The sequence below is a fragment of the Grus americana genome, chromosome 1 (assembly GCF_028858705.1).
Source record: "Grus americana isolate bGruAme1 chromosome 1, bGruAme1.mat, whole genome shotgun sequence".
Taxonomy (NCBI): Eukaryota; Metazoa; Chordata; class Aves; order Gruiformes; family Gruidae; genus Grus; species Grus americana.
Genome location: NC_072852.1, coordinates 72,323,849 through 72,340,701, shown reverse-complemented (window position 1 = coordinate 72,340,701; position 16,853 = coordinate 72,323,849). Strand labels below are relative to the sequence as shown.

At 39.7% G+C, this 16,853-nt stretch overlaps 1 protein-coding gene across 1 annotated transcript in view; it reads right to left on the bottom strand.

Annotated features, from left to right (window-relative positions):
- The window catches only part of PIK3C2G (phosphatidylinositol-4-phosphate 3-kinase catalytic subunit type 2 gamma), a 209,231-nt gene extending 207,135 nt beyond the window's left edge, over positions 1-2,096 (bottom strand). Inside the window, exon 1 of the mRNA XM_054837238.1 lies at positions 1,439-2,096. Coding sequence (XP_054693213.1) covers positions 1,439-2,089 — 651 coding nt within the window. The 5' untranslated portion in view covers positions 2,090-2,096. The remainder of the gene's footprint in view (positions 1-1,438) is intronic.
- Positions 2,097-16,853: the final 14,757 nt, after the last annotated feature.

Here is a 16,853-nt window from a genome sequence, read left to right as displayed (position 1 = left end):
CAGCTCCCCATCTAACTGGGTCTGCATATGTTTACTTCTGTAGTTCTCCCTATTCACAGACACAGAAACAAGTCAATCAAGTGTCTTCCCCTTTGCTTTATGATCCTGTAATCACTGGGATTTAAAAGCAGAACGTGAACCTAAACTGTCTTTTAATATTCATGATGCAGAGGTATCCTGTAGGCTATTTCAGGATTCCTATAATGATTCAGAATGCTAACAAGGACTAGAGGAAAGAGAGGATTTATCATTTTCTTTTTCCTTCTCTATGTCAGGATTTTGAAAGAGGGAAAATGAGGAGAGATATAACATCAGAGAGTCATGGGAGTCCCGTAAGATATTGTTATTAAAAACGGCAAACCTGCAAATGGAGCTATGAACACCTGATGAAGAAAAAAAGATAAAGTATTTGCTTCAAAAAGACAGCTAAAGACAGAGTGTGTGTCATAAGGATCCAGCTTCCACAGTTAAAGTAGATACGTCTATTTTCAGAAAATGATTATATATGCATGCATAAGTGCATGCAGAACATGGTGAAGGCAGGACATGGTATGTTTCATCTCTCAGGATCAGGATGTGTCAGCCAAGCTAGACAGAGACAATAACCTGCTCAACAGAAAAGCAGATTCAGCGTAACGTACTGTTGTTTTCAATCTCAGGTTTCATATCAGACTACACAGATTTGTTATCTCTTTCAAACACATCTTATTCTACATTTCTGTACTTATCTCTCTGTGGTAGTTTTATGGTTTATTGAGCCTATTGGAGCATTCTTGACTATAATCTAGATTCTCTTCTGGTGTAAAATGGCAAGTTTCCAACAGAGTCAATGGAGGCTCTATTCATTTTATGGAAACTTCATTTTATACTAGGTGAGGAACTGGCTCTATTACTTTAAAATGAAGTCTTCTTTAATAGGTAGGTTGCAGAAATGTGTTGACATTTTAAGTATAAGTTGGTTAAACATGAAACAGGTAGAACACAGATTCTGCCATAATAAAATCCTCATTAGCTAGCCAGAGTAGGCACCTTCCCTTCAAAAGTCATTTTTTATGGTCTGCTGGGTTCTCTTCTGATATTAGAATTAAAGGCAGAGGATGCTCGGAGGTTTTCATACTGTATAAAAATCTCTTAACTAATCATGTACTGTTTGTTTGAGGGCACCTCCCTTCTACAGATACAGAAGACCAAATAAGTAGTGAATAAGAAGTCTCAAAGTTGCTTTTGGCCAGTTGAATCGTAAGACACATGACAAAAACTCTCTACAGGAGTAAAAGCTTTTGCTTCCCCTAAGGCGTAAATATTTTATTTTTCATCAGGTCTTTAAACCAAGTGCTTCTAATCCATATTGCATCGGTGTGAGCAAATACACAAAGTGCAAGGACACAAACAAGAATCAAGAACCTTAGGCATTGTTAATATGAGAAAATTTAAATACCTCTCCGTCATGTCCAGAGCTGCTGGGCCAGGTAGGTCCTATGTCACATCTTCTGGAAGTGTCAGTTAAAGTCTTTCCACTTTCATCTCTCGCTTTGTGTCCAAATGGATAGTTGTCTAAGAAAATGGGACACTGAGTGTCTGCATTGTCAAAGCCTATCTGAAAACTCAGATTTGTGTTGTCTCTTTGCACACTTGAATCAAACACATTTGTGACTGGACTTACACTATTCCCTCCGTAGATTTCTCTCTCTTGACTGTAGGAATAGGGATCTGCTAGAGAGAAGTTTCTGTAATCAGGTAGGAAAGAAGATCTGAAGCCAACTGTTGGCAACACTGTGCCTTGCTGCCAGTGAGAGATAGGACTTCCAGGGTAAAGTTCACCATAAGCAACTAGAGGCTGACCACAAAACTTCTGGTCAGGCACATTGAGACCAAAGACGTCTGATGGGAAAAAAACTTCTTCATGATGATGTGAATGTGATGAACCATAAAAGAAAAATTCATTGCTGACTTCATCCACTATTCGATCGAATCCTAGACGGACCTCTCTGGCAGAACCAGAATGGTACATTGGGTAAGATGCTTGGTCCCCAGCCTGTCCTTCACAAAATTCATTGTGTGAGAAAGGCACCATCCCAAAGTACGCCATGGCTGATTCTTCTGTTCAGTCTTATTAATCCTTAGGGAACTCTTGCAATAGTTCCAAGGTCAAGAGAGTAGTGTTCAGAACTGGAGCTACATACCCACTGAAAGGAAGCACAGAATAAAAGTTAAACCCAAAAATACCTAGAATAATGAAAGCAGTACACCGCTTTGGTCATTTTTTTTTTTCTTCACAGTTTTCTCCACAGGGTGGAAATATTTTCTTATTCTGGAGCTTGAATATTATTTTGCCTGATCCTTATTTCCAGACATATTTATTATTATTATTAAATAAATTATTCTTATTATTATCCTGGACTGCTAAGTGGCAGCAACAGAATGCCTGAAACAATTGATCTAAATACTAAGATACTAATTCTGACAAATATTAAAGAAAATGTCTGTATTATTTCCATTAGTTTACACTTGTGTAGCACATTTAATGTAGGAATCTAAAACAAGTAGGTAGGAAAGATTCATATTAATGGTCGCTTTAATGGCATTTTCATTCACGTCTTCCTCTTCTTTTGTGCCTCAAATTTCTTTGCATTCTACCACTTTTAATCCTAGTGTAATATGAAGAGAAGTTAAGGCAAAGAACATAGAAGACATGGATCGCCAATTAATATTCAAAATGCTACACCTCAAAAGCCTGGATATGGCATATATAAAGGAAAACAAATATAAATAAATCAATTTCAGCCTTTTTTGTTCCTTTGTCTTTCAAAACAGATATATCTTCAAAGCCTGAGGTTGTATCTTTTTTAGTAATTTAACAGGCAAGGGCATGAGCTTCTGCAGAAGCTCACCATCATTCATGCTGTTACTAGCAAACTTCCTGATATGATTCTGGCACATGCCAAGTAATCCTATGGTTCGGATGGGCAGCATGTACTGGAGACTGCTGTCAGTAGGCATGAGGGTATATTTTCTAGGAAGAGAGTTTAGTTCTAAAACCAAAATCTATTCTGGGGCCATTTGCCCTCAAGGCCTTGGCCTGTTTCATTTACTGATACAGATGCAGCCTAAAAACACAAATGACACAGAATAGCAATACTACATAAAGTACACAGTTGTGCTGGGTACTTTATCACGTAAAAGAAATAGAAACATCTGATTCAATAATTCAGTAAAAAACGTATTCCCTAGCAGGAAAATAAAAGCTACCAAGATAAAAAGCGTGCTCAAAAATTGCTAAAGCTTAGCTGCACAAATAGCTTTTCTAATATGTGCCCAAAATCTATACTGAATTAGTTTAGATAATAGCACCTTGCAATGAAAATCTATATTACAACAGAAGGTATTCATCACAACTTTATTTATTTTTGTTTTATTTGAAGTCAAACTCTAGGTGACATAGGCTTCTGTCACCCACCGTGAGGAATGAGAAGAGAAATGAAAAGTTAAATAGGTTGAAATGAAATCTCCAAGTTAGAGGCTGAACTACACTTTCAAGCACTCAACTTAGTGATTCCATGTGTTGTGTGCTTTGGTTTGCTTTCACTATGTTGAGAAAAAAAAGAAAAAAAAAAAGCATTTAAGACTTACACTAAGCCAGATAACCAAAATGATGCATAACACTTTGAAGTTCATGCTTAGATCACCATTCAGTTACAGTCTCTGCACCTTTCTCTCGGAGTGAATCCTGAAGTTCACTACGTTTTTAGATTGACACTCTTTTTTTTGCAGAAAAAATTAATAAGCATAGCAATAAGAATTTTCTTACGAAATTTTCCTTATTTACAACTTCCTGTTTCTCATTTCTACATGAGGTAAATAAAAGAAAGAAAACAAGAAAGAAAAGGATATATCCATTAAATAAAGATAATGTTTTGGTTTTGTTTTTCTTTTTTTTCTTCCCTCATCTTGAAAACTGAAACACTTCAGGAAAAATAGAAGATAAAAGAATGATACCTCCCTCGAGCCCCCTCTTCCTTAATAAAGTTTGGCTACCTGGAAGACTATAATAGAGGCACAGAAAATACAATACCTTCTACGCTCTTCCAATTGTTTCTAAAATATTTTCTTTACATTTCAAACAAATTCAGTTTAAAATGATACATAAACGTCTAACAGCTAACCTTGCTTATTCACCACTAAGTCCTTTATGTGCAGCATCCCACATTTCTCTGACAGACAAATATTCACACACACACAGAGCCCACCTCTGTGTACGAATGTTTATCTCCTGCACTCTCCATACTTGTTGAGGAGAAGTATTGCTTTCCTAGTGGTCTTCAAAAGCAGGCAGTTTAGCTATGGTGCCCATAGGCTGGTTCGTGCACTCTGGTCCCGTTCTCCTCATTGGGCTGGGAAGTCCACGTGAGTAACAAGAAATCTGAAGGATGCAGAAGCGTCCTTCTCCCAGCCTGGACCACAGCGGAGGGAAGGCCTGGCAGGGAGCAGACCCTCGTACAGCACCGTGTCTCTTTTACATAGGCTCACATTTAAAACCAACCATTTAGACTGGAAACTCAGCATGCCGTGTTGTAAATCTCAGTGGTTTAAGTCTTAGCTGCTAGTTCCGTCAGTAAGACTAGGCTCTGTATTTGGGCCAACTCCTGATCCTTTTCAAAACAGCATACGAAGCTCAGGAAAGGATCTGGCTCTTTGCCAGCCACTATTACACCATTTGAATCGTGCAAAGTGCACTGATAACACTGAATTTTCAAAAATCACTAATGAGGCAAAATCTATAACGTATTTTTTAAAAAAAAGGTTAAGTATTTGGTTAATTTGCTTTGCTTTGTGGTTTCTGAATTCACATTTTGAAGAGTTTGGCTTTTTTCTCCTACAGCTATGAAGCTGTTATCCTCCTTTTAAATGACAGCTGTGTTTTCACATAATCACGTGGTTCTGGGATCAGGGGTTTTAAGGGAGAATCCCAACAAACACTGTAAAATATTCACTACAAATCAAGAGATTTGACAGCATCACACAATGCTCACAAGCCCAAGCACACGAAAATACTTTCCTTACTTCAGCATGCACATACATTCTAGTGTCAAAGCTTGGTGCACCGTGGGCTCAATTTTCCCTTTTTACTGGAATCCAGGAGATGATGACCAGGCCACTTGCTAAGCAGAATATTTGTTGCAACCAATCTCTTACCTGAAACACATAATTTGTTGGAAGAATATACAGTCTCCTACGTCTTCCTGTTCACAGACACATTCAGATTACCTATGCACTTTCAGTATCAAGGGGGTGTAACTTTCCATCAGAGGCTTTCCTTCCTGTTTAACCGGTTTACTGTGGTAATGATTCTTTCCCTTGTCTTCCTTCAGGGAAATTTCAAACAGCAGTAACAATAAAAAGCTAACACCTTATCTGTTCTCTTTCTCAATTTGGGAACCCAACCTTTTTTTTTTTTTTTTTTTTTTTGAAAAAACATGATGGTAGATGATCTCACGCTTTCAGTACAAGTATCAGACATGCTTAAAATAACAAGACAGCTTCTCCAAGGGAAAGACTTGCCTCTCAGAAAGACTTCTGCACAAGAACAGGATTCAGAAATTTTACTCTACTCCATCTTCATGCAGCTTCCATCTATCTGCGCTGGTGGTGCATGCTCTGTTCACAGGAGAAGGGAACAGCACAAATCTTGCATGGCAGAGAGGCCCCCTGGCTTTGGCTCCTCATTGCAGAGCTGGGACAGTCTAACAGGGGAAAAACCCTCTGCAAAGGGCCTGCTGAAGAGCTGGAGTAAATACCACAGTGGTCCCAAACATCTTCCTAGACCTCAAGGAACACAAGACCCTCCATAAAAGGGAACAGCAGAGGCTGGTCCAGGCGCAACGCAGAGGGAGTTCCCTCAGGGACCATCTGCCTCCACACTTCATACCATTCCTTAAAAAGGTCTAAATTGCTCCACTGAAGTGGCTGTTCAGAATTCACACAAAATCCCAATCCTAGTCCACTCCAAGGTTGTTACAGGCAAGAAAATATCCTCAAAAATAGTCAGGGAGTCAGTATCAACAAAACAATATTGCGGTTATAAAAAGCCATGCAGTAACACTGAACAGATTAGGATAAAGCATTTAAAGTTAATAATTAATCTCAGATAACTTTATTCAGTTTATCAGATATAAGCAATAGTATGATAAAGCATTACAAGGAAAGCTCTGCCCTTGAAAGTATAGCAAAAAGCTGTCAATAATGTCATTCTGATTTAAAAGCAGTTAGCCAAGGACAAAACTTATTTCAGTTGATGAAAGGTGGTGTATTTTTTCTCATATATTCTCCAACCCTTAAAATGCCAGCTTGCTCCATGAACTGTTTGGTGGCATTTGTGCTGTACTGTAGTCATTACCAGTGATTACTGTGAAGCAGTCCTGAGAGAGAGGAATACACCAATTTTAGGAGCTGCCATTTCAGAGTTTACGGCAGCGTGATGTTGCTTCATCTCACAGTGACTGGACACAGTAAAAGGAGGAGGATCGAGAAAACAGAGGAAATATGCATGGGAAGAACTCATATTCCCAAGCAAACACAGAAGACTATCCACGTAATATGAACTGAGCTGGGACACGTCCCCCTCTCTCCCCACAGAGATTTCCAGGAGAAGGTTATGAAGGTTTTTCTTGGGAAACTCTGAACATTTTCAGGATTTTATTAGACTTTTAAGGTGGCCACTATTTTACTGTTTTCCGTTTCCCATCGAAGCAGTAGGCAGGAAACTGCTGAGTCACTTTCTACCCTAATTCCTCCTAGAACTCCCAAGTATTGTCCCCTCCTCTTTTGCTGGCATGTGGGACAAAATCTCTAGAGACAAAGAAAACTGGATACTCCCTGGGATGCCTCCTTTCCTTCTGTTAGGTACTCTCGCTGCTCCACCAACCGGCAGGAGCCTACATCTCACTCAGATTAAAGAGGAATCATGTATTTGATTTAGCCATGCACGAGCGTGCTCGTCTAAGTCTGATAGAATGCTGCAGGTAAAGAGCTGGCAAAATAGTCACTCTAACACACCCCAAGATGAAATACAGCATCTTCAGCAGGCTTCTGCTCTCAGTGTTGCTTCACACACAGTTTGGAGCTTTCCCAAATCGTACCCTTGCATTGGAAGCCTTGAGGCTTCGAGTAATAACAGGCTTGCAAAGGGAATGCAGCAAAGTGTTTCAGCAATCCGTGGGGCCAGAAAACTGGCTAAACAGAGAGCCAGCGAGGAAACTGCTCCCTTTCATAACAGATCCAGCCGTCTGTGTTGCTATTCTCCAGTGCCACCTACCGTCATTTCCCCAAAACTGTGAGGCAAGGAACAGAGATCACCGTGTCAAGCACAATGGCAATTAAGCTTTACGCCTGTCTGCAGGGAACGTCACCTATCTATCTATCATCATCACTGACAAATATGGCCCCTATCAGAAGGTTGCCCTTTATGGGAAAGGCTCATGATTGTTAGAGATGCTGCTTGAAAACGGTGTGATGCTATTTCTCTTAGATAAGTGCTCCAAAGCGCTGCTGAACCAAAGCAATGACAAGGTGTCAGCAAAACTACATAGGTACAACAGGGTTTTTCCACGTGCTGGTGAAAACCAAGTGATCAATGTCAAGATTTTGTTGTGTTTAAGCAGCAGATGAACAAGAATTCTGGTAACGAAAAGATGTTATGATCTGGGGTTTTTTTGTATTACAAGCCCTTTTTTCTCGCTCACTTACAAGCTTCATCAAGAAAGGATTGTGCATTCTTACCTGTGCAGTAAAACCCAGCAAGAGTAGATGCTGCTGGGCAAAGAAAATAAAAGTTGCAACAAACACAACACGGTGGTTGAATCATTGTCAAATGATTCATCAGTAAAGGAGACATTTGCTGTAAAGGGCAAAAAGGACTTTTCAATTCTGAAAACACTCCTCACCCTCTATTTACTCACACAGAACAAAAGTCAGGGAAAGGACAGAGAGAGAAGAAGAGGGGGAGGGAAGCAAAGTTTCATTTTTCCAAGCAAAAGAAATAGAAGACATTTTGTTTTACATAAAAAACATTTTCACAGGCTCTGCTGACACCTACATATAATATACAAAGTTACTAAGTTACCAACACCCTCCTGAGGTTTGAAATATGCTCTTGTGAAAGATCAACCTCCACAGCCTGCATGCACAGACTGCAAAGCTAGCCATGACTAAATGTAGACTATGGATTTTAATCTCTCCCTTTATTTGAACATCTTTTGTACTTTGATCCTCTGAAAGGAACAGCACAGTTTACCAGTTTTTTTTCTGGCAGAAACAATTACTCCAGCTTTAAAAAATCAAATTACTGAGAAAATTAAGTGCTGAAATGGAGAATGGTCTTATCGCAACCATCTTAAAATAGTTAAAACAAACAGGCAGGTTTTTATGTGTATATGTACACATGCACACGCATGCTCTCATATATGTATGCTTATATATAAATATATGCATGTAAATATACATGTATATGCATACATGCATATATATCTGTGTATATTTATATGTATATATAGATGTCTCTATAAAAGCCTAATATATGTGTATACATATCAATGCCAAACACTAAGTGACCCAAGAAAAGAGCTTAAATGTTTCAGAGAAGTCAAGCCACAAGTTTCAGCTGAGAGAGTCAAATATCCCAAAGCTGAGGAGTGCTTAAAGCCAAAGCTTTTGTTCATACGGCTTTATAAATTTCACTTTGTACTGTTTTCTTCCATTTCTCTTACCTTCTGTGATTTTTTCCAGTTTTCTCATGCTGTTCTTTTCATCTCCCCAGTCCAGTGTGCCTGCTCAATGGCTTTCTGTGAAATTCAGCTTTGTCATTCCAGTAGATTCAATAGGGTTTGTTGACTTTCCAGAAATTGTTCATATCATAGACTGTACAAATATAAAAACACAGTCTTGTGATACTAGCACACTGTTAAGACAAGCTCCCTAGCCAGCAGAGCAGGCTTTTTCTTATGGAAAATTTAGTGACCTGTCTCACGACCATTCCTAAGACCCCCTCCCGTTGCACCTCATGGTGCATGGGGCTCTACAGGATTGGCAGAGCAGAAGGAGAGCAGAGGACACCCCAAAGCACACAGTTCGACCACTCCGGCAGACCTGAGCCGGGGTGACCGAGCCAGGGAGACTTTGCTATTGTAGCCTGGCCTTGCTGCCTCAGGGAGCTGTTAATATTATGATTGCCTTGTAGAGGACCTAACTTAAGTATAGCTTGTGACCACGTAAGAGAGAAGGGAAAATGGCAGTAAAGACCCAGTTACACTCCTTGTTGGGTTTTGCTGTGAGTGGACCTTTGGTTCCAATGACGTGTCAGCTCAGCCACTTGACCAGTATTCAGATGAAGTAGTAGTACTGACTCCTCTTCTCTTATTGATGCCACAAGTACCTTCAGTGAAACCAGTGAAATTATAAAACCTTATACTAGGTTTATACTATAAGCCAGTATCTACTGTAAGCCTAGTATAACATCTGAATCAACTCTACTGTCTTTATCAAAGGAAAAAAATTAATAACTCTTTAAGCATAAAAATGCAGGCATCTAAAGCCAAAACAAGAGCTTGCTTACACAGTATCAACCTTGTCTCAATTTGCCTTTCCACAAGGATGCTTTGCTTATGTTTGCAATAGTGCACATATTGCACTACTACAATGTCTTAAATAATGCAATATTTCTAAATTTTCCCTGATCTTCTTGCACATGGATAGCTTCTTACATCTTTCTTCCAACTTTAATTTTACTGTCATAATTGCTCACAGTACAACTGAAACACTTGCTTTAAAAAAAAAAACAAAACATATGGCTTTAAAAAAAAAATAGTTCGTGGGTGTATATATAATTTTTAAACCAACTGAACAGCATTCCTTATATGCAATTCAGGATATAAAGCATCTGCTTAGATAGCTAATTTGGCTGCATGCTTAGGTTGCCTATGCATGCCAGCAAAGCATTCATTACTGTTTTCATTAAAACTTTACCTGCAGCATGAAAGCCAACAATAATTTACTTGAGTTTTCACATAAATAATGCAAAGGGACTGCTTACCTGCAATAAAACATATTTCTGCAAACTGCTACATGGAAATTAAGCTCACAGCAGCCCGCCACCACAATTGGACCAGCCCATGAATGAGTGGCTGGCAAAGAGATACTTGCAGTGCTGAGAATCCAGCTTCATCTATCACCCTGAAGTACCTTTTACCATCAATGGCAAAGATTATCCTTACAATAGCAACTGCTTTCTGCTGTGTCAGGTCCTGTGCTATCCTCCTCATAGTTTTGCTAATGATGTTTTTGCATTCATGAACCATGGGAGCAACAAGGAAGACCCCGTTCACTGGACCTGTACAATTAAACAGGTGAGGTGTGTCCACTGGGGCTGGGCAAGATACTCGCACTGCAGCACCTCTGCAGCGATAAACGTACACCCTACTCAATGATACCAAAAGGTACTCCTCACATTGCAGTAGCTGTGACTTAGATTTGTGTTCTGCCTTGCACCATTTTGGGCAGCCCCACCAACCCTTATTGTTTCTGCTCCTCTGGCCTCCCACACTTGCTCTGTCTTCCTCTCAAGTGCAGGAATAAATTGATGCCAAGAAGGGATTCAGCAGCATGGTGCTTCACATCAGAGGGGAGCTGCTACAAACATACAACTGAGGGGTAACTACGAGGCCCAGGTGGGGAGGGCAAGAGAAAATTGCGCTGAAGTAGGGATACCTCAGGGGAAGATGAAGCAGAAGGAGTTCATATCCATGCACAATGCCTCTACAGGTGGCTAGTATCTTCCAGGGACAGGTTGCCAGCTCACAATGACATCATATCATCTGGCAAGCATTGGGTTAGGAAAGGAAGAGAGAAAAAGCAAGAGAGTGCTCTACTCAGTCCCTCATTCAAAAAGTTCAACAGTCTCTACACAGATGGCAATCACCTGGTACTTTTGGGTGGGGGTGGTGGGTAACTACTAGAAAATAAACAAGTAGTACCGTCCATCACCATGGCCTACAAGATGGCCAAAACTGCCATGCACTGATGACATGAGTGCAGATAGGGAGAGACATACTTTTCACCACAGTTGTCAGGGAAAGTGAAAAAACAGGAACCTTTGGGGTTAGGTACGTTCCCTGCATTCTGTAGTGAAGTTTGATCACCCCGCCCTACCAGCTGTGGGGAGCCTTGCTCACTTCATTCTCCTTTGAGTTTCATGCAAAATAAGAAACCTTGGTTTAGAAGAAGTCTTAGACTGAGGGCAGTGACCCTGTTACGAAGAGATAAATCGCAAGCAGCACAACCGTCTCCCTTCTTTCCCAAGGAAGGGCTGAACTTACCAGATCCATCTGATCCCAAGAATGAGAACACCAGACTGCTCCTTCTGGTTCTGGCAGCATCTGTGTGGGAGCTGTCATAATGCAAATCTCCAAAGCTGGACTCCTGACTGCAAACCTGCAGCATTCAGGTCAAACGCAAGTCTAGGGTATGCCTAAGAGCAAATGAATACAGAACTCACTGTCATTTTGGTTTTCATTAAGGGCTGGTTGGTTTTTGAAAGAGGAGGGAACAGGAGTTTCAGAAGGTAAAACAGAAAAATTTGACCCCACAGGTTGAGTGCCTTCAAAAATAAAAACACCAGGAAACTTAAATATACCTGACATTCAGGCGCTGGCTGAGGTGTCATCTCAGAAGACTGTACTGCGGGCTCTGGGACACAGTCTAAAATAAGATATCATGTTGTACCACAGTAACATGCCCTTCCTTTGAGGCATAGTGTCATAGCATGTTACAATCGATGGCCATGAAAAAATTCTATACTGGAATTTGAGAATACAAGCATGGTTTATCTTGATATTAAAATAAACGTCATTCAAAGAGCTCCTTGAACATCTGCACTTACTTCTGACGGCCTCAATTAACTGCGCCATGCCTACATTATAGCAGCAAATCCAGGAAAAATCCAGACATCATAGACTGAGGCTGAAGCCCACTCAATACATTGTTCATGTCTGTTGCAGACTAGGAATAGCTATCTCATTCTTCGCGTGGTTGATCTACTTTTATATCCTTGATTCAAATGGAGTTATGCAAACTTCATATTTGCTATCAGGCTATGAAGAAGCCTATTGTAACTAGGATATGGTTTTCTTAGATGTAAATGCACATGCAAAGTAGAAAGAGCTTTGATATTGAGATTTTTTTCCCCTGAGGTTCAAGTATTTTATCTTTTTAATAATATTCCATTTTCCTGTTGCACTGACTTTTAAAACATCTTTTCTATTAGCTCCGAGTATTATAATTCCTTTAAAATTCCTCTGGAGGGCACTATTACCATAACTATACAATTAGCTACAGATGGATGTAATAGAGATAAACACTAAATAGCCTTGTTGGCAGGAGGCAGAGTGTCTTTTAACCAAGACAGCTTCTTTACTGCTGCCTGGGTTTTTACTCTGCTTTAGAGGATATGGGAAATCTTAGCTACAAAGAAAAATTGGAAATTATTATTGTAGAGGTTTGTCTTGCAAAGAAGTGGTGTATTTGGTTTTTTGGTTTTTTTGTGTTTTTTTTTTTTTTCCCAGTCATCATCTTTGTTAGCAAGTACTAGAATTTGGTATATCCTTCAGGCTTTGCAAAAGTGATATTCCCAAGTCACAGCATGATTTGTGACAGTTTGGGTGGGGAAGGGATAGAGGAACTGATTATCTCACAGACTCTTCCTATTCTCTGTGCCCACTCCTGTATCCTTGAGGCTGGACCGGCTACTGTGAGACCTGTAAGCCACTCTCCTCCCATTCACCAGAGCTGCCCTGTCCCACAGTGCAGAGCAAGGTCATCTGTTCCTCCAGGATTTAGAAAACCCTGTCCAACATAAAGAGAGGGAAGGATAATATTTTGGAGCTAGGAATGAGACTGGGACATACCAGGGTTTCTTAGTAGCTGCATGTTTTTCAGAACTGAGAAGGAAATCAGAAGTAAGCCTCGCCGTTCATGCGAAAACTTTTTGAAAACAGGATAAACTCGTGAAAGCTTAGAAAGGTCAACTTGAAAGCGAACATGTACGTCTATAATCCAGTCGCCCTCTTCTGATCATGCAGTATATTGCATGATTGTTTTATCTGAATGCTCTGAAATTTTGTACAGTAAACCAGTGGTGAACTGAAATCCTCAGAGCTCAGGTTCTGAGGTTTGGTTTTGGTGTCCTCCTCCCCCCCGCATCTTCTGGGAAACACCATAATTATGTACTAAACAATATTTTCTTTGCTTTGATTTTACGATTTCCTCTTGTGTTTTTTTTTCTTTTATGATTTGCACATGTATTTGTTCCATCTATTTTCAAATTAGACTAGAAATTATTTGAGTAGGTGCAATACTTGTGTGACAGTTTCTATAGCAAGTAGCGTAGCGAGGTTATAATAGCGATGAGGGTCTTGGAATACGGTATCATATAGAAGAAAATGATACTAATATAATGTGTTTTTTATTAAGCCACCAAGCAAAGAAAATAGGAGGGAAGGGTATCTTCCACTTATGTCAGGAATTATATATAATGAACTAGTATTACTGAGAAAGAATCAGTACATACAATTAGAACAAAAACTGTTAGAATAAAGATAAATGGAATTAACTTCTTGTGAACTTAAATTTAGATCTGCATTGATATTTTCATTAGTAAAAATTATCCTTGCTCTTTTTCATTTTACCCATTTCAACCTGAATTCTCTGTTACTAATTATCACCTAATTCAAAGACAGTCCCCACACTTGTGTTTTATTTCAGGATCTTTCCTTCTTCCTGATGTCTGAATCACCACACTGAGCATTGAACTCTCACAGCTTCTCCTCCTAATCACTAGCCTTCAACAGCAATTGAAGCATTTTCATTTAGATTAAAAGATTTTTAATAACATAAAACCAAATGACATGAACTTTTCAAATAGATGTAAGAAAGAAGGGAAAAAAACCCCAAAACAACGATAGGTCAGATTTGGGGTATACCAACCTTGACATTGTCCTTTTAAAGTACTCCCCAGGCAGCTTTAACTTTTGCAACCAGCACTCAAGCAGCCTCTCAACCCCAGGGCCCAGTCAGCTTGGCAGGATGACAGAGGTCAGCATTTCACATGAATGAACAATTTCTCCAATATATAAGGCAAGCATTCAGCTCCCTCTCTCTTTTTTCACCTGTCCTTTAAAGTTTAAACTCAGACTATCATAGGTACTGTGCACAACGCAATGAAAATCCCTCTTTCTATTAACCCTTTGAACCCTTAAGATGAGAACTGATACTCTTACAATTCTAAAGTGAGACAGAAACCACAGAAGGGTTCCTCTTTCTCTCCTCCATACCAGCTCCTTTTTCTGATGTACTTTCCCTCGCAAACAAACCCCAATTACCTCTCTAACTCAATCACCGAATATGAGAAAATCTTCCTGTTCTTCCAGAGCGTTCAATGTGTCTGTACGTGGTGGGGCCGAGTGGGAGCAGCACTTTGACCAGATTCACTTTTTGGATTAATACATTTCTTTCTGCTTTGAATGTGACTGGGTAAGAACAACATATTTTTCCACTTACATGCAAAGTTTTTTTGGGGTGGGAGAAGGAATCTCCGTACAGTGATGTGGTTCAGGAAACCACTGCGCAAAGTCGAAGAATCATAGAATGCTTTGGGCTGGAAAACTTGCAGTGAGGCCAAATAAAACCGACTATGGTAAAAAAAAAAAAAAGTCTTTTTAGTGAGTCCTAATCAAGGCACTAGGCGATACACACAAATTTTTGTAATCTCAAAGACGTTAAGGTTAAATGATCACAAATCTACAAGCTATAATAAAAAACTTAACTCTTCAGTTCTAAAAACCAAAAAGCACACATCTTTCCTGTTATTAGTTGAACGGTCTGAACAGGCCTGGAAACTCAGTTATCTACCCAAATTCTCTGGACAATTCTCAGAATGCACCTGTGTGACTTTGCTTCAAGCTTTCTGTCACAGGAAGTTGGGAAGGAAAAAGCAAATAGAAGCCTGGAGAAAGAAATTTGCATTGGCTTTGCTGTGCCGTTACAGAGCTAGTCAACTTCTGCACTCCCGAAATTCAAAACTCAGATCAGATTTCTCTGGGGTACGCTGGGGTTCTGATTTAATCCAGTGTGCAATTTTTATGAAAAAAAGACATTCAGAAACAATCTCTGGGCAGCCATTAAACATAAAATAACTGCTTAGCAAGATTCAATTAAAGTAGATTAGATAAATCAGATTAAGGCGGCTAAGAAAATTGTAAAAAGTGAAGCGTAGAATTTACTAACTGCTTTACAGGATTTAGGCTGGCCATAAGATAATTTTGTGGGCCCTGGAGCCAAAAGCTGATGCGCGCCACCCCAAATTTCTGCACATAAGAAGAGCACCCAGGGGGGCTATTAACACAGTAGAAACAATTGTGACTGTGAAACAAACCCATGCACCCTGAGGTCCAAATTGCTCTAAGAGCCATTATGGTCACTGTTTTGTATCCCCCCAAAAAAAAGCTTTAAACAGAGAAAATCATGGAAGGGCCATGAGAGCTGAACTTATGACAAGAAAGAGTTAAGAAAATCTGAGCTTCTGACTATGCAGGTTGTCCCAATCTCAATGTCATTTAGAAGATCAAGTAACTAAAATGTTAAAATGTGCAGGATTAACCATAAAGCCTGTGCTTTCATTGCACAAAGCACCACTTTGCCTTTGCCAGTCAGAAGACTGTAACTGAGTAGACTACAGCCAAGAACCGGATACCCATTTATTTAGGCATATATACAAAATGAAAAAAACATGGAATTGCAGATGGAGCCCCTTTTAGCTAACAAGAGAAGCTTAAGCCATCCTGATGCTGACAAGCCTACAGAGGTACCAGACAGTGAAGAAAACTGCATTTTTTTTTTTATTCAAGCATTTTTGTTTTCTTTTTATTGCTCTTTACATCATCTGAAACTACAAGCTCTGATGAACTGCTGAAGTTCAGTTCCTATCTTTCTCAGACCCATATTGTTGAACACTTTTGTTGCACCACTGAAATATTAGGACAAGGCAAGAGATACCCTCTTGCAGCTAGACACAGCTTGTCGAAAAAGAACTGGAATACCCAAAACAAGGATTGCTTATAGAAATGCTCTTTGTTTTGGTTTGGTTGTGGGTTCGAGTGGGGGTTTTTTTGCCTGAGTGATATTTTTTAGAAAGTTTGCAGAAAAAATAGTGGAGTTTCAGGGCCCCCTTGTTCCTCCATTTGCCAGAAGGCAAAAGCTTATGATCCATCCACATCTCTGAGGGCTGAATTTCAGCTTGAATTCCCTGGAGCCTGGCCTGAAGTGGACGTTGCTTCAGTGAATTCAATTTTCCAGAGTATTAAGAACTGAGAAAGTAAAATAGATGACAGGCACTGAGGGTGGAAATTCTAGCTCCACTGGAAGTTAATGGGGCTTTCTGCCACCGACTTCAGGTAGGCCAGGATTTCACCCCTGCTTCGGGGAGCAGAGCAGAAAAATGTTATACAAGATTTAAACATTTATTGTGTAAGGCTGAGTTTGGTAGTAAAATGTGAATAATGATACTGACTTCACTTGTAAAACTGTTCAAAAGGTATGAAAGGAAAGCACTACATAAGAGTGTGGTATTAGGGATATTCCACTGCAAGACTGAAAGAAATCAAGGCTATTTCTAAAAATTGCTATTAAGGATATTAAATCTTAGAACAGGTTAGCCCTAAAGCTACGTTGTCTATTCAAATCCATTATGGAGAGGAAAAAAAATGAGCCTTCTGAACAAACTACATATTTTCATATTCCTTTCAAGGTAG